Source organism: Melopsittacus undulatus, chromosome 6 (genome assembly GCF_012275295.1).
Source record: "Melopsittacus undulatus isolate bMelUnd1 chromosome 6, bMelUnd1.mat.Z, whole genome shotgun sequence".
Lineage (NCBI taxonomy): Eukaryota > Metazoa > Chordata > Aves > Psittaciformes > Psittaculidae > Melopsittacus > Melopsittacus undulatus.
Window position 1 is genome coordinate 14,872,216 of NC_047532.1, and position 17,479 is coordinate 14,889,694.

The 17,479-nt window shown below is 42.3% G+C and overlaps 2 protein-coding genes across 3 annotated transcripts; one reads left to right on the forward strand and one right to left on the reverse strand.

Annotated features, from left to right (window-relative positions):
- Positions 1-918: 918 nt before the first annotated feature.
- On the forward strand, positions 919-8,306 carry CZIB (CXXC motif containing zinc binding protein). Of its 2 annotated transcripts, none has more exons than XM_031050869.2 (8): positions 919-1,175; positions 1,262-1,345; positions 2,017-2,073; positions 2,806-2,887; positions 3,398-3,429; positions 3,864-3,941; positions 7,151-7,227; positions 8,059-8,306. In XM_031050869.2, exons 1-7 carry the CDS (start codon positions 1,170-1,172, stop codon positions 7,211-7,213), a joined length of 402 nt encoding a protein of 133 aa, XP_030906729.1. In that variant the 5' UTR covers positions 919-1,169; the 3' UTR covers positions 7,214-7,227; positions 8,059-8,306. The 2 variants fall into 2 exon arrangements, with proteins under 2 accessions (XP_030906729.1, XP_005151342.1); XM_005151285.3 differs by having other exon boundaries at positions 923-1,175; positions 7,162-7,227.
- Positions 8,307-8,797: 491 nt separating this feature from the next.
- CPT2 (carnitine palmitoyltransferase 2) lies at positions 8,798-16,818 on the reverse strand. The gene is made up of 5 exons (XM_005151140.3): positions 16,402-16,818; positions 15,473-15,553; positions 15,254-15,360; positions 11,803-13,107; positions 8,798-10,948 (listed from the first exon to the last, which is right to left on the reverse strand). The coding sequence occupies exons 1-5, from the start codon at positions 16,533-16,535 to the stop codon at positions 10,617-10,619; spliced, it is 1,959 nt and encodes a 652-aa protein (XP_005151197.3). The 5' UTR covers positions 16,536-16,818; the 3' UTR covers positions 8,798-10,616.
- Between the last annotated feature and the right edge of the window lie 661 nt (positions 16,819-17,479).

Sequence of the window (17,479 nt, forward strand, 5' to 3'; positions counted from 1 at the left end):
CATAGATTAGTTTGGGTTGGAAGGGACCTTCAAAGCTCATTTAGTACAACACTTCTGCAATGAGCAGGGACATCTTCATATAAACATGGAATAGTTAGGATTGGGTTGCTTAGAAACACAGCCATCCAGACCTATTGTGCTGAATTAAGAGACTTAAAGGACCAAGCCTTAAAGTGATAATGTTTGTAAAGACCTGTAGGAGATCCCAGAGTGCTCCCCACAGCAGCTCTGCTCTGTTCTTGTGCAGTTGGAGTACTGTGTGCAGTTCTGGTGTCCTCAACATAAAAAGGACATGGTACTGTTAGAACAAGTCCAGAGGAGGCCACGAGGATGATCAGGGGACTGGAGCACCTCCCATATGAAGACAGGCTGAGAAAGTTGGGGCTGTTCAGCCTGGAGAAGGCTGCATGGAGACCTCATAGTAGTCTTCCAGTATCTGAAGGGGGCCTACAGGGATGCTGGTGAGGGACTCTTCATTAGGGACTGTAGTGATAGGACAAGGGGTAATGGGTTGAAACAGCAGAGATTTAGACTGGATATTAAGGAAGAAATTCTTTACTGTGAGGGTGGTGAGGTACTGGAATGGGTTGCCCAGGGAGGTTGTGAATGCTCCATCCCTGGCAGTGTTCAAGGCCAGGTTGGATGAAGCCTTGGGTGATATGGTTTAGTGTGAGGTGTCCCTGCCCATGGCAGGGGGGCTGGAACTGGATGATCTTTAGGTCCTTTCCAACCCCAACTATTCTATGATTCTATGAAACCGCGCCCTTGCTTTCCCCAGTAGCAGATACTGCTCCCTCCCCACATGCCAGCCCCACTTCCTCACCGTAACACCTTCATCCCCAGGCCCCCCGCACCGCCCGCCAGGCGCCGCTCCGCGGGCCGGCAACAGGCCGCGTCGGAGGACGCCATCTTGACTGAGGGCAGCTTCGGCTTCCCATTGGCTTCAGCCGGCAGAGAGCACCGGGAGCCGGCCGCCAGCTTGGCTGAGGGCACAAGCGCAACGGGGTGGAAGGGGCGAAAAAAGCCCAAACCAACTCAAAACACGCAGGAGCAGCTCTGAGACCCGCAGGTGCTCCCGCGAGAGCGGGACGGGGTTGAAGGGGAGCCGTCAGGGCAGTCCCGACAGTGCGGCGGCCCCGTGAGCCCGGTGCCGGGCTCGCTGCGAGGCCATGGGGGTAGGTAGGAGCCGCGGCCGGGCCGGGCCAAGCAGAACCAAGCGGAGCTGGGCTGACGGGGTCTCTCCCTGCCTCTTGCCTTGCAGAGGATCGGGCTGCAGCTGCGCGCTACGCTGGAGAACATCACCCGGCTGCGGGCCGAGGGCGAGGACTTCCGATGGTACCTCAAGGTGCGGGGGGCGGCGGTCCCGGGCCTTCGGGGCGGGGAGACACCATCGGCTGTGTGAGGAGTGTGGGGAGAGTCCGGCGGGGCCGTGGGGTGGAGGCCTGCGGTGTTGGATCACAGCACCCAGCGTAAAGAGGTGGTTGTTGTCCTAGCAAGCAAGCTGCTGCAGGAGCAACGAATGTGATGGACTAAGTATATAGATAGCATAGAGTGGTTTGTGTTGGAAGAGACCTTACAGCTCATCTAGTTCCAACCCCTTGCCATGGGCGGGGACACCTTCCACTAGACCAAGTTGCTCATTTAGTACATGTGTGACATTATCTATTACTCTTGAGTACTGAAAAGTCTGAAGTTTAAATGTTGCTCAGTGCCTTCATAGGTAATCCATTGGCAGGTAACCCAGGTGAATGGCAAAATGTGCTACTCCCATCTTTCATTTTGTGGCTGTCCTTTGGAATGTGTTTAACACCAAAGGGTAGACCCTCTGCAATGGACATACCTGCCAGGCTGAGTCAGCTCACGGGCCTGTTGGGATAGACAGACACTGATCCCTGCCTCTGGCTCCTCTCAGCTGGGAAAAAGCAGGGATTGTGAATCTGGAGGGCTCACGTCATCTCCTTCAGGCTTTTAATCTCTGATTACTGACAGCTTAAAACTGTCTGATTTATTTTTCAGCTGAAATGTGGGAACTGTGGTGAAGTTTCTGAGAAATGGCAGTATCTGCGATTGATGGTACGTTCCCGTTGTAACCTGCACCAGAACAAAAACGAGAAATACAATCCCCCTCTTGCACACAAGGATATCTGCATCAGGCATGTCATGACTTGCACTTTAGATGAAATGCAGTGTTTTAATAGCTGTACACACTGAGGAAATCCTGTCATGTTCCATATTAAAAACAGTGTTTGGGGACTGTTAATTGAAATATGCCATTGGGATGGCAGCTGTTGGTGACAAAAGTATTTACTGCTTTGAAAAAGCCACCTTTCTGTAAAAGTACCACAAGCTTTGGATTGGTACCAGAATAAGGTTGTGCCTGTAGCATATTTCTCTAATGTTGATGGAAACTTTGGGGGGAACTTGAGGTAATTCAAGGCAAGTTAAGCATGCTAAATTAGCATCTGGAAATTGAAAAGCAGGATAAATTTTGTCAGTGGCAAAAGGAATATTCTTGGGAATAATCACCCCTTTTGGTTGCATACTACTGAATGGTAAGAATGTATTTCGAGGAATTAACAGAACATGCTTTTATTAGACAAGACATTATTCACTATCTCAAGTCTAGAACAGAGCTATTCCTTGATCATCACAGCTTTCTGAGTTATAGACACCTAGTCTATAAAGCCTTCTCATTGCAATACTTTTAAAAAGGTAAAGACCACTGTTGCAAACGCTACTTTACCTTTGCAGAGGATTCTGCCAGAGTGCAGTTGAAAATGATATCTCTGTTGTCACGGTTTTTAGGACAGTGCTCCCCTGAAAGGAGGCAGAGGAAGTGCCACTATGGTGCAGAAATGCAAGCTGTGCTCCAGGGAGAGCTCCATTGGTATGTGCTTAGGAATTTAAGAGGCATCATCCCTGATTTTTCTCCTAGGTTTACTTTTTAGTCCCCATATTTCGCTTGATGCTGTTAGTAAAGAGCACTCACCAGGGATTTCTTTTCTGTGTACACTGGTGTTGAGGTCACGACAGGAACATGTCATTGTGCACATGACGGAGTCAGCACAGCTTCCTGGTGCGTTCAGGTTGCTACATGAACAAAACTCATATCCCTAATGTCATTTTCTAAAAGCATGCCTTTTTTTTCCCTTTTTTTTTTTTTTTTTTTGCATTAAATCATTACAAATGGTGTAATGTCAGCTTCTCAGGAGAAGTGAGAAAAACTGAATTGCACCTTTTGAGGGCCAACTGCAGGAACTGCTTGGTTACCCTGTTTCTTCTACTGTGTCTACTGAAATTTGTTTGCGAGAAGCAGCTGGTGCTTGGTTTGTGCTGAATAAAGCTGAAGACATAATGCCACTCACTTTTACACTTCTGATTTTTTTTTCTTTTTTAGATATTTTAAGTCAGACAATCAAGCCTTACAATGTAAGTTTGTTTTCTCTTTTACATAGCAAGATAAATAAGTATTAATAATATTTTGAGGTTTTCTTTGTCATCACATTCCTCTTTCAGGAACACAAAAAGCTGGTGTTTTCTCCTGACAGAAAATTGTCTCATGTAGACTCTTGCACACAGGCTCAAGTGTAGACTGATTTGATATATATCATAAGCAAAACATAAAATTATATCACTCAAATGAGAGGTGATCATATGGTGTCCCTATTAGTTTCCTTCTGAAGGCTTCCTTGTGGCAGACTAAGAAATTTTAGTTAACTGCCACTTATTAAATGAGCCCTAGGGTTTTGCTGTCACTTGGGACATCACAGTTGATAATACTGCCTTTAAAGCAGTTCATTTCTAGACTAATGCTTGTCACTGTCTATTAGATGAAAACTAACAGTATTCTGACTCAATTACAGGCTGAAGACAGTGAGAAATTCAAAACGATAGTGGAGTTTGAATGTCGAGGTCTGGAACCAGTTGACTTTCAACCACAGGTGAGTTCTTATTCCTACAGGTTCTAGACTATTAAAATATACAGTATTTGAAATCGTACTGCTCTTCCTGGAATGTCCTACATTCTCCCCAGTTTCCCATCCCATCCACAGTTCTTTCTTTGTCATCATTTGTCTTCAGAACCCAATCCACAAGGAGCGAACACTAACAACTCTATTACTCTTTGTGCCAGTAAACTGTAAAATTAAACACACTTTGGAGTCATGTTCAAATTGCCTTACGGGTGACTCAGCGCTGTTCTCATAAATTCATGTGCAAGGTCTTAATTACTCAGGTTATTGCGAAAGAGAGTCTTTCCCAAAGCAGAATTTGCTAGAGTGCACAATTAGAATGTCACATTCAGGACAGTGCCACTTTGCTTCTTGGTATGGTACACAGAGTAAATGAATTCAGGTTGTGAACAGTGTTCAATATATGGCTTCTAAAACAATCCAGGTTTCCTTTGAGATCACCAAAGCCACAGGAAATGAATATTGGCATTTTTCCATTTGAAACTTGGTCAAAGACTGAGGATCTGTGGCAATTAAGACTCTTGCAAAGCACACCTCAAGCTTGGAGTTGAAGGACTTCTTTAGGGCCAAGGCAGTCTTTAGTGATTCATTTGCTTATGCATGGTCATGCTGGATGCAAGTTAATGCCACACTATATTTAACATATTATTCCAGTCGGATTAGGTGTAAATAGACTGACAAATATAAACCTGTCTTACCCTTCCCTCAGACTGTGACACTGTGCTAAGAAATAGACCAAAAAAGCTGATCCTACAACGAATTCAGTATAAATAAATCACCACTGCAGTGTGCTGCAGGAAGTCTTTATCTGTCTATTTGTCTGTCTATTTGTCTATCTATCTATACAAACAAAGTCCATCTTTTTGGGGAACAGAATGGTTATTAGTTTATTCCTGTGGAAAGCATTTCAGGCAGACTTTGGAACTTGCACTTCCAAGAAAAATCCCTGGGAAGATCACAAAATGTAGGAGATGCTTACAGCTTGCATCCTAGCTGTGAGTTTTATCTGCTGAACAAAGACTTCACAGATGTAACAAAGCTTTTAATATTCTCAAGGTTTGGCCCGTGCACTCTGTTGGAGAGTACGCTTGAATCCCTGAGTGCATATTTCAGTGATTTTTCTGATGCCTAATGAGTAAATATGTCAGACTTCTGCAGTTCCAAACAATTCTGTAAGCTGCTTTATATTTGACATGATCCAAGTCAGCCTGGCATCATCTCCACAGTCGATCTGGCTTTTGATCAGCACCAAACATAGCATATGGCCAGAAAATACAGCATTACTCTACTTTTTTTTTGTTTTTTTTGATAGACATAATAGCACCATACCCTGAGGTCAGTTTAGAGCAGTTCAGTGCTTGCCTGTCTTATTTAAATTATAGTTGTTTTCCCAAAAAAAAAATCATTTGAGTCTGAAAAAGTATCCTTTGATTCTCTGCTATAAAACCTCTTTTCCTACCTAGTAGCAGCAACAAATTCAAACTAGGTACTTGTGTGTTCTATTAATGGGCAAGGGCAGTTTTCCCCTCCAATTACTTCTCATTCTTGTTTAATGTGCTTAGGTAGACACATCTCGTGCATATCTGATACATAATGTTTTGTTTTATGTAAGGATAGTTCACCTCCTTGTCCCTCAAGTGAATGCTTCAATTAAAAATGGAAGTTTCTTTATAAAATTTCTCTTAAACCTTCTAAAACTTCTTTGTTTTGTGACACAAACAATAGTTTCATTGGTAACAGAACTGTGACAGTTCAGTGTGTGGTAAAGTCAACAGGCATTTTTGCTTCTTTGGTGTGTGTGTTTATGCTTTAGCTGTTGGTTCTTTGCCAGACAAGTCATTGCATGTCCCAGCTCCCATCTGCAGAGTTTAAACGAGTCTCTGCTCTGATGCCAGAGCTGTAAAGAAGGCAAGTTCTGCTGAGTGTCTGGTACAGAAGCCTGTAATTCTAGTCACATGGCTTCTCATTCCTTGGAGGGCTGGTGCATATCTCCAGGTGGCAAAGGAAGGGCTTCTTTTATTTTGCTATTGTTCTATACTGCAGGTCTGCATTTTTGTCCCATGCTCTTCCTCTCACCCCTAGCAGTTCCCTTGAGAAGGTCTTCTGACGGTTACAGAAAGGCCATATACACACTGTGCCTTGCAGGTAGCTCTCCTGTTAGTCTTGCTGCATTCCATGGTTTATTTAACTCCCAAGTGCTTAACCTTCCATTCAGATCCCAAAATATTTTAAAATCATGTGTCTTGCTTCACACATTCTTGCACAGTTAAATGTCTGATGGGCACTAATGGGGATTTCTTTATCAGAAATGCAAGTGTAGGTCCCTTGCAGAAAACCAGAAAGAAGCTGCCTTTACCTTTTAGCCCCTGCTGAATAAAACCCTTCAGTTAGAAATAGCAAAGTAAGAAACCTTCCTGGATGCTACACAGGTGGCTGAGATTTGTAAGTTTACTTTTAAAACTAGTAAAACTTCATTTACAATTGATAACTGAACCCTATAAATGAGAGAGCTGTTCCTATGAAAGGTAAACCAGAACACCTCATTCTTGTGCTATACCCCACTGATAGGCTGTTTCCTTCTAATGCTAGCCTTTCCTTCAACCCTTTAGAAACAGCAACAGTAACAACAGTGAAGAACTCTTCCCTTGGAAATGATTGTTTGGGTGTATTTATCTGTTAATTCATTCTGCTGATCCTCCTCTTGCTCGTCATTTTGTACCTAAATCAGATACAATCTGCTCCTCCTCTAGTGTGTCTTGGATTCTGACATTATTTAAGGCAAAACTATTAACTCTCTTCCATATTTTCTTTTTATTGTTTTCTTGCAGTGTAAGTTTCTTATGAAGCTATTTTGTACATAATGTGTATGAATTCTGAACACAGATTAAAGCTATAAGTACTGGACACTGCTATATAAGCTTAGAAACTCAGAGTTAACATTATTTGGAATACCTGGAAATACCTTTTTTAGCGGGAAAAATTGCTTCTCAACTGTGGTTGCTTAGATTGAATTTTCTCAATTCGCAAGCAGGGTCACAACCTTAAAAAGGGAAGAGCTTGACCATTTATTCTACCTAATTTAAAAGAAATACAAGAAAAGTTTGTGCTGAGTTACTTTCTTTAAACAGTGCTCATACTTATTATTTTCTTGATACAACTTGGTCTTAACTTACTGTCAGTGTGTTTGCAGGCAGGGTTTGCTGCTGAAGGTGCAGAATCTGGCACACCTTTCAATGACATAAACTTGCTAGAAAAGGTATGTTGTCTTTGTTTCATTGTAAATCTAATTATCCAACTTTCTTTCCCTAAGTTATTGGTCCAAAATAAATACCCTGCACATGCAAGAGACTAGTTTTGCTCTTTCATGTAGTTATAGAAAGGTCATATCTGGGCAGAAAAACTAAATCAACTATGAACCAGCATTACTAAAGGTATCATTTTAGAAGTACTCATTTGATAGCAGAGCAGATGACAGGTAGAAATGCAACTTTTAAGTCACTTGGGAATTCCAGAGAGCAAATACCTGGCATTGGAAACACCTAAATGGCTGGGATTATTCAGTATGGTGAACTGATTTTTGTAGGAAAATGCCTGCACTTCTTCCTGTGCACAGAGCTGTTAAAAAAGTAATATAAAGACATTGTGCTTCAAAGCTCAGGAAAATGACTCCAGCATTGCAAATCTTCCTTGGCTGTGAGCAAGAATCTCAAGGTCAAATCTGTTCCCTGGTATCCTACTTGGCAGGGATCTGTTTGTCTGCTTACCCGCCTGACTGGGGTATTGTAAATGACAGATAATCCTTTCATCTGCCATGGTTGCTGTCATGTCCACTAAGGGCTGTGGACTACATATGAAAAAGAAAAAAGTCATTGTTAAATCCACTGAGACTGAAGCTCATTTAATTTCAGGTCAGTGCTCCAGGTTCTCTCAGCTTTCAGAACTTAGTTTAGTGACTGCACAGTGCTTTTGACAAATCTAAAACCCAAATTTTGAGTAAGGTTTAATTTCAGTTTGATTTTCACTCTGTTTTAGACACAACTGCATTCTGTCCTCTGTGACTAATACTATGAAATCTTGTTTCTTACAGGATTGGAATGACTATGATGAAAAGACAAAGGAATCTGTGGGGATCTATGAAGTTACCCATAAATTTGTAAAATGCTGAAGCCCATACCCCAGTAAATCCTGACATGCTTATTGATGAAGCTCTAACCATCTGAGACTCAATTTCCTTGCAGTTACTTTTCACATGCCTGTACTTCAGGAATGGAAACCTAAGTTGTACATCCTGTCCCCAGCATGCCCTAATAAAATATTTTCCACAGAGCACATTAAGATGGCCTCAGTACAAACTGAAAATAGTATATATGCTTGACTGAACTGTGCCATTTTCCTAATGTTGTCTTTTTGGGAATATATATTTTGTGGTGGACTGGAACTTAGCTACTGTTTCAACAGTAACTACTTAGACAAATTCATTTTTGAATTACCAATATATGAGTCTCTAATATAAGCAAATAAGGCCCCAACTCCTATCATAAGAAAATAGCTGAGTATTAATAAAAGGAGTGTGTTAACTGTTCAAGGGAAAAGATACATCTTTAGCTTTCTGCCCATTCAAGAAAAGACACTGAGGTAAATTTACTGAGAACCGCTATTGGCATTTACACATAGCTGTTAGTCTTCTGAAAATCAAGCTGAGTGTGTCATAAACGAAACCTCACTCATTTCTAGTCAAAGACTGACTTTCTATTTCTTGGCAAACACTCATTATCTTGCCAGCTGTTCTCATGTTTAAACCACAAACAAACACAACAACAACAATATAAAGGCAAAATCATCTTTAGTGAATTTAATTCAAAGACTTTGGCCTGATTATTGTTTCCTGATACATTATTTTCTTCATATTCCCAAATGATCTCCTTCCTTTCTTAGTTTAAATGAACAGCACATTAAAGGCAGCAAAAAGCCCTGACAAGGAGAAGTTTATAAACCTTCAGCTTTCTAATATTTAAAGCATGCCTCTCCCCTTTCTAGTACTTGCAGTTCATACTTCCAAGATATGGTATTGCTTACACTGACTGTGATAAAGAAAAAAATACACTGGGAGAATCTGGAAGCTGAGGTATCTGAAGAAAGTTAAGGCAAATGGGTTTCTGAGTGAACCTGATCTGTCACATCTAACCAACATGCTCATGCTCATACTTTTATGTTCTGCTAATATACTTGGTTTTCTAGAACACATTGGGCTGTGCTGAAAGACATGAGCTGTGTTAGTTTTACATAGTGTTGCAGAAGCAAGTGTTACTGTGCTGTTCAGCTCCAGAGAAAGAGTTATCTTCCCAGAAGAGTCAAGAGGGTTTAAAAGACAGAGGAGTTCAAGTTACACCATAAAGAATTTTGCGTAAAAAGGGGTATAATTTGTGTGCCTCTGGCTTCCTGACTGGTGAAGACCCCTTCCCCCTTTGCTGTCACCCACTTCGTAGCTGGCAGAGTCCCTGTTGTGAATAGCACATGAGGAACTTGTCTGCATCTGTTTCATCTCACATTCACAGCATCACCAAGTTTTACTGATGTCTATGCTCAAGCTCTCCTGACAAGCCTTAGGCTTTAGAATATCTGCAACAAGAATGCCCAAATGAATTGAAAATGCAGCTCTAGGCACTAAGACTTTACTACAATAAATAACATCAAAAGTTCTAGCTGACAGAACAAGGAGGAAACAGGAGAACATTCTGTTGAGATTACTCTTCCACAGTAAGAGGACGTCTGGAAAGAGAGAATCCCAAAAGATAAAATTCAGTGATTCCTAAGACTCAGGAGCACAGGTTTATATAGCAAAAGAACAGCAGATCATTAGAGACCCAATGGAAGGGGAAAGAACACTACAGCATGCTTCCAGCAGCATTCTTTTCATCCTCTGTAAGAAACATGAGCTATCAATAAAGAGACTACCCATATCGTCTAATTTTGGTCTGGCAATAAAAGAACTCTGTGGTTATTAACAGATACCTTTATTACAGTACAATCTTTTCCAGTCAATTTAACAACACAGTTGGTGATTGCAGGTTACTTAAAGCCTCCCACTTCATTTTTTTGTTTCTCAAAAAGCTGCTACAGTGGAAAAGCTTCAAGCAGTTGAGGCACAATCAGTTCTGATTCAGGTTTAAAGAGAAAAGTGTGACCATTAGTAAGCAAGCTTACTGCAAGAGTGCAAATGTAACCACTCCTTCACATTTCAAATTATTGCTTTTTACTTATTAAACAGTTTAAGAGTGGTATCACAGTACTATAGCCTGTCTGAACACGCACAGAACACGTGTTCCATGTTCATAAACTCAAGTAAGAATGCTTTTTATTTTAAATAGTGTTCTGAGAACACATGGATCTGTTGGAACAGCTGATGTTACTTAATTTTGACATTGTGAATGGTACTATTTCCTCAAACATGCATTCAAGGGCTGTACTTCATTTCTTTAAAACAGATACAAATTTCCTATGAACCTAACAGTATTCAAGTCAGTGAAGATAAATTAAGCCAATTAAGCTGGGCAGCCTCAGCCATGCTGAACTCTGATTAGTTTGCCCATCAGACACAGGCTGCATTTTGTACTGCAACTGTAAAGTGTTCCAATGTTTTTATGTCTAACTGCCAATTTTCTTGCCCTTTAAAACATTAAAGATATCTTCTAGTGACTTGTGTATACACTGAAGGTATTCTTCACCATTCCTAGCTGGGTAAGAGGAAACATTACAACCTATCCAATCATCATGTACCTGATATCCTACTCCAAAGCCATCAGACACCACTGGGCCAAAGCCTCCTAATTGCACAGATGGGCTAATCAGTGTACTTGTAGAAATGATGTTGTGATTAATCCGAGCATAGGCTTGGTCTTGATAAAAAGCAGGTAGTGCAATACCCTTGGATAAGGCTAAATGGCGCAACACAAACAGATGTCGGTCAAATCCCTGACCTGTTAAAATAAAATAACAAGTGTTAGAGAGATAACTAATTTTTATAGGAATAAACTTGCTCATTTTGACATCACGTTGGTTTTCAGCCACAAAAGAGGAGCTCTACAGATGTGGGGTTTACAGAACCAAGACATTCTGCATTTTCAAGGCACGTATCCTAGGGAATAAGGGTTTGCTGATTTACTGCTAGCCTCAAGCTGGAATCATGATGGCAAACAGAAGTGCTATGTTAACAGACAATAATGTATTACATGCTTTGATTAACTATTTATCTGAACATATCCAAGTTGTTTAAAGTAGAGAAAGGCTTTCCTAAAATTTATGAATCTAAAGAGGAAGAGGATCTTGTGACAACAAAAGAGTATGAATTTCAGACTCTACGGCGTAATGTCAAACAGTCCATTTTACTGAAGTAAGACACCAAGTTATGCTTCTGGGAAGGACAGTTGGAAAGAAAGCATTTAGAAAAATACCAGGAGTAGCACAGCCAAAGAATCAGTTTGATTTGGAGTTGGTAAAGCCTTTATTCCCTGCAGAGGTAAAAGAGTAACTCCTCAGACATAAAGCCAAAGTTTTTTGTTTCCCTGGGGAGCACAAAACACACTAAGTATTTATCAAATCTTTAAATAGCCCCGTTGCTCTAAGGACAAAACAGTATAAGAAATTCCCAATACACAGGCAGTGAAGTGGGCAGCACAGAGGTATTCTCCATCAAGAGAAGGATATTGTTTTGTCAAGTTTACATTAATATTAGACCTCCATAAAAATTATTTAGCTGTGCAGTAAATATTCACAGCAACCTTAACAGGCATTTTAATGCAAAAGCAAAAGTGTTTGATACATTCTTACTTACCCATAGCAGCTTCTTTTGTCAAGCGGCCATGGTACTTCGAGCACTCCACTATCAAGTTCTGAAGTTCTTCTGTGCTGTGTTTGGATACTTCCCTGACAAAAGCTTCTGAACATTTCTTCGTATGGATAGAGGCAGGACGTATAGTTTCTGTACGACCATGTTTGAAAGCTGCAGTACTACAGGACTCATATGTAGCAACAGTCTGATTGTATTGCCTAAGGAAAGCCATCTGGAAGGCAAGCTGAGCAACAGCATCTGGGCTTACCTTCTTCTGCTTCAGAATCTCCTTGCCCCCTTCGTTGAATTTAATCAGATTAAGAGACAGTGTTCCTACAGTGGCATCAAATTTCTCTTTGGCTTTGGTAATTCCTGCTTTTAAGGCATCATTCAGCTTGAAGTCAAGTTTACGCACTGCTCTAGAAGAGTCTACTGAAGCAGGCTGTGACTGGGGGCTAATGGCTGGTGCCTTGGTGCTGTCTTTAAAAACCTCATTCTGGAACCTGAGCACAGCCACACCATCTCCCCAGGAATGCTCAAAATTAACTGCTGCAGTGCCGTCCTTAGCTATGATGAGAGTGAAAGATTTGTCATACCAGCGGTTAGCACCATCTCCATGCAACATAGTGTGGGACAAGTGCACGAAGTCTTTAATAGGAAAATCATCTAAACTTAGACAAAACAGAGCAGAGTCTACTTTTTGAAGAGCTTCTTCATTGCCATTATCCAGTAGATTCTTTCTCAGTAATGCCCATGTATCTCTGTTTTCACTGGAGAGGTAGCCAAGAGGGAAGGCCGGGGCTGGACTGTTGTCACTAAGGATGTATTTCAAGTGTGCTTGTATTTCTGAAGGTTTCAGCATATTGCCATCTCTATCGAGAACATCAAATATATAAAAATTTCCATTTCTCAGTACTAGTAAATGTTTTGCCTTTTCATCTGTATAAAGCTCATCTTTGTCGGGCTTAGGCAGCCGCGTTGAATTGAAAAGCCTGAAGTACTGAGACATATCTAGGGGGTATGCATTCACCATGTAGGCACCAAACCAAGAAACTGAAGAAGGCACAAATCGGATAATGTTTTTGAAGAGCTGAGTGTCACTTTTTTCTGGATTGAGGTGAAAAACCTCTGGTTCCAGATAACCAGCCCTGAAGGTCTTCATAAACCGTATAGCAGAAACAGTCATGTTTGTAGCTCGTATGAGCTGATCATTATATTCAGATTTTGGATCAGGATTAAAAGACATAAATGGATTAAAATTCAAAACAACAGATTCACGTGCTTTTAGGTACATGTCAAACCAGGGACCTGAAAATGGAGGGTTGAGAAATAGGTCAGAACATAAAAGCAGCTTACTGAGTTGAACAGAGATTCATGTAGTCAACATTCTGCCTCCAACAGTGATCAGGAATACCAACCTACTAAAGTGCACACAAACAGACAACATGTAGTAATTCCCCCAGAGATTCTCCCAACCTCCAATCATGAAGAAAGGTACTGTTTGGCTAATTTTAAAGATACTGTATTTGGAGTAATATGTATCAAGAGTGCAAATGTTATCACCAACAAGGGATAATTTGTTTTTTATATGGCTCCATGATAAACTACAACTCTCATGACATACAATGCAGCTTCCAGCACTGTATGTTGATGAACATCTCACATTTGGGTTAGAACATGTCTTTACTTACTCTGAAGCTGTTAGTTTCTGCTACTCTGGCACTGAGGGCATGCTTCTCTTTAGAACCACCTTTACTTCTGATCCAGTGTTTCCCTCATTCCTGGCAGCATTCCTCCATCTGCATTTGCTTTCTTGCATTTCCACCTCCTTCCTCTTTCTGTCTACTAAAATTATCAGCACTGGGCAGAACTCTTGACACTGATGCATTACCATCAGTCTCTGAAGCTGGCAAAAAGATGAGGTTAGAGGGGACCTCACAGTTATTCTTCCAGGCCCAGAACATTCTTTGAAAAGTAGAATTACAATTGACAGTCTTTTAGTCTGTCAGCATATTCAGAAGCATGACTGTGACCCAAAAGGTTCTGTGCTCACCAGCATCAACGGAATCAATCATAGCTCTAAAAAGCAGTCATGTCTTTACACCTGCCTATGAGTAAACAAAAATCCATATGGCAAAGGGAGAGAAGGGATTTTTTAAACAGGACGTATTTCATCACCATGAACAAGCTCAAATCCAACAAGTTCTGGCATTGCACACCGGATGCAGGCGCAGGAAACAAGTGCCCACCAATTTCACCTCAAGGCAGGTAATGTATTAAAAACTATTATTCCAAGCCTGGATCAGTTGCAGGTAGAACCTTCTAGCTGAGCTGTAAGAAGGGCAACAGGAACTTAAGTACCTAAGTTACAATTTTAATTTCAGGTCCTCATAAGTGAGTAACTAGCATTCATCTACAGCTTTACAACCACATCTGTCATCACCACATAGCCTTTCAGAAAACAGTTTCAAAGTGGAACAGGTCTTTTATGAGGCTTTACTATGAGTAATAACTAAACAAAAAGGAATGCAAATACTCCACGGTTCATGGACAAAAAGCAGCATGCTTGTCTCAGCACTAACATAAAGCCACCAGTTAAAGCCCTGGATGGTGTTCAAAGTGAATGCAAAGTAAAAGACAACAAACCAAACAGCAGCTTTTATGAAATTATCTGGTATTTTCTACAGAGTTTAAGGCAGCTAACACTCTTACAGGCAGTCCCAACAGACAGCAAGGTTAGAAGTACATTCACTGGGCAACATGCAGACTTGTACTTCCATGGGTATTTGAATATCTCCACCTCTATTGCTATCCATCCAATACTTCCCTAAGCAGACACCTGTATTTAGAAGTCTATGGATATAATAATAAGGAAAAGTAATAAAAAAACTTTATATACTCTCCCTCATTTTCTGTTATTTTTTAATTCTCATTTTCCTCTTTCTGTCACTCCTTTTCTTTTGTTCTTTAAAAGAATACAGTTTTGTAGTTCAGGAAGGGGGTTAAGTCCAGAGGACTGACTGCTTCTACCCCCAAAAGCTTAGTAGCTTTCTCTTACCCTCCCCCCCTCAGAGTTCAGTCTTCTTGCTAAGTAACTTGCCAGTATTTGAAAATGATTGCTTTAGTTTCCTTCAGAGAATTACAAGTTAAGTTCCTCTATTAGCATAAACATAAATAGATGTTTCATCACTGACATCACTGACAAAAAACCTGTAAACTCAAATTTAAGTACAGTAACTCATGAAAAAAATACATTTCCTCCACTATACATGTATCAAGAACTCTAATACATACAAGTTATCATTTTTTTCCATCACAGACTCAGAATTTGCTCAATTACAGTCACAGTATTCAGAGCATGTTACTCCAAGCTTATGCAATACAGAACATAAGCTTGTAGCATTATGAGCTGTTGTCAAACATGACAATCTACAGACTCCTATATCCAACGTACCTGTGATGTAACTAGTGTGCTTGTTCTGACTGTCTTGAGCAACCAGTTGCTCATGCAGCTCTCTTCCAATTCCCTTTTCAAATTGATGAGCAAGCTCTTCAGTTTTCCTACAGTATTCAGTAAAAGAGTCAGAATGCTGTCACAAGACATATTTATCTGTAATACCTTGTTTTGAAGCAGCACATGCCACTGCAGTATGTGTATCTTGCTTGTCCATACCTGAATTGGTCATCATTTAAAAGTGGTTTCTGGGCATTCAGGTATCTCCTAATTGTGTCTTCTAGTTTGGGAACTGGCAGTCTGAAGGAAGGGAAACAGAGAGACACACACTTCCATGAACAATGGTACTACTGAAGCCTGAGTTTCTTACACAGTTGTTTCTCTTTGCCTCCCCTCTTCCCTACCCTTCCTTAAACGCTGTATTATCCAAATGACTCAAAAGTTTCTTGTGGAAGAAGAGAAGAAAGGGAATAGATGAACACAGGTCATCACATCATAAAGTTCTTGGAAAACAAAGTAGAAAACCAACCAGACTGTAACAAAGGTACAGAAGTGAAGGGTGTTGATACTTCACAGGGAATACAGTGACAAGAACTGTTAAAAGGAGAAGCAGCTATATAGAAAGAAGGCTTAGTTTGGTAGCTCCTCCTGCATTTGGTCTTCACCTTCCCTTTTCTCCTACTTTATTACAAATGTCCTAATAAGGAACTTCGTAACCTTCCTCTCAGCCTAAACATGAAAACACTCTTCTTACTATAAAATAATCCTATAGCCCTCACAGAGGTTACTTTGCAACCCGAAAGAACGTTTCAGTAGTCAGCTTATAGTCATATTTAGGCTTTAAAACATAAAAGTCATTCCTCTCCGCTGTGCCTTAGGAAGGGCACATACAGCCAGAAGCGAGCTGTGTACACACGCCAGGACGCGTTTTCTCTCCCCTCTTCACAACGGACTCCCGCCCAAGACCACCGGCCCCACACGGCCACCAACCGCCTGCCCTCCGCAGCCGCCCGGGGCTGGCAGTGCCGCTCGCCTCCCGGAGGTCGCTCGCTGGGGGCCTTACCCCGGGTCCCACCCAGGGGCGCCTCGGCAGGCCGCGGGACGGGCGGTGCCGGAGGGCAAGGGGCGCGGAGCATCGGCCGCAGTACCTGGGCAGGCTCTTTTGGTAGTGCATGGTGGGCACGATGCTGCGGTGCAGGTACTCGGCAGCGCCCGCGCTGCTGTAGCCCCGCCGCCAGCGCAACGCCGCCGCCCGCCGCGGCACCAGCTGCCGCGCCGCCATGACACCCGGTCAGGCCCGTGAGGCGCCGTCCGCGCCGCCGCCCTCGCTGCCGTCCCGGGGCCGGAGGAGCGGCTGCTGCGACCCTGACCGGCTCCGGGTAGCGCCGCTGAGCCCCTCCCGGTGCGGCGGAGCGCCCGGCCCCATCCGGGGTGAACTCCCGACGCCCCGCGGCGGGGGCGGAGGCGACAGCTGGGCACTTCCCGGTGCCCTCGCACCGGCGTCTCGAAGTAACGGGCAGGGCCCGCCGACCCCGCAGGTGGGACCGGACGGGCTCCGCACGGCCTTCTCCGGGGTGGGAAAGGCCCAGCTGGGGGTCGCAACTGCGTCAGCAGCAGCGAGGGTGGCGGTGGACGTGATCTCATGAAGCACGTTTCAACTCTTAATTCATTCGTGAGGTGTATTCGATCCTTTAGCAAAGCTATCTGGATATTGGAGCATGTCTGGGGTGGGATGGATCAACATTAATTCACTCCTAATAAAATTCCACATTAATAAAATGGTCTGTGATCCTCTTTGTTTTGACAGGACTCTGTTTCGTTATATAAATGCCACACACTGTTTTTGTTGTGTGTCACTGACCATCCAGTATCCAGATCCGGCCTCCAGAGAGAACAGTTTGGTGAGCTTTTGTACTCATCTGTGAGCATTTAACAACAAACACTGTATTACAGTGTAAACCAGAATATTGTAAGCACACAATTCTGTTGTACTGCGTGGGATATTTTCCACAAAAGTACCAAATAAGAATAACTCGGGAATGACAAAATGTTCTGGTGAGAAAGCATGGCATGGTGAAATGGTGATGCATTTTTAAAAGGCACTCCCTAGCAGCGTTGGGATTGTATGCAGACACAGTGAAGGAAAGCAATCCCTGTGACTTAGTCTGATAATCCTCTGAAAGTAAATTGGCCCTACTCTAATCAACATAGTTGTTGGAAGAAAAG

Coding starts and splice junctions, on each gene's coding strand:
- CZIB (XM_005151285.3), top strand. Junction 1,346..2,016: donor ACTTCCGATGGTACCTCAAG/GTGCGGGGGGCG, acceptor TTTATTTTTCAG/CTGAAATGTGGGAACTGTGG. Junction 2,888..3,397: donor CTCCAGGGAGAGCTCCATTG/GTATGTGCTTAG, acceptor TTTCTTTTTTAG/ATATTTTAAGTCAGACAATC.
- CPT2 (XM_005151140.3), bottom strand. CDS start 16,535: ATGGCGGCGCGGCAGCTGGTGCCGCGGCGGGCGGCGGCGTTGCGCTGG. Junction 15,361..15,472: donor TTAAATGATGACCAATTCAG/GTATGGACAAGC, acceptor TGAATACTGTAG/GAAAACTGAAGAGCTTGCTC. Junction 13,108..15,253: donor GCACACTAGTTACATCACAG/GTACGTTGGATA, acceptor CTCCATTTTCAG/GTCCCTGGTTTGACATGTAC.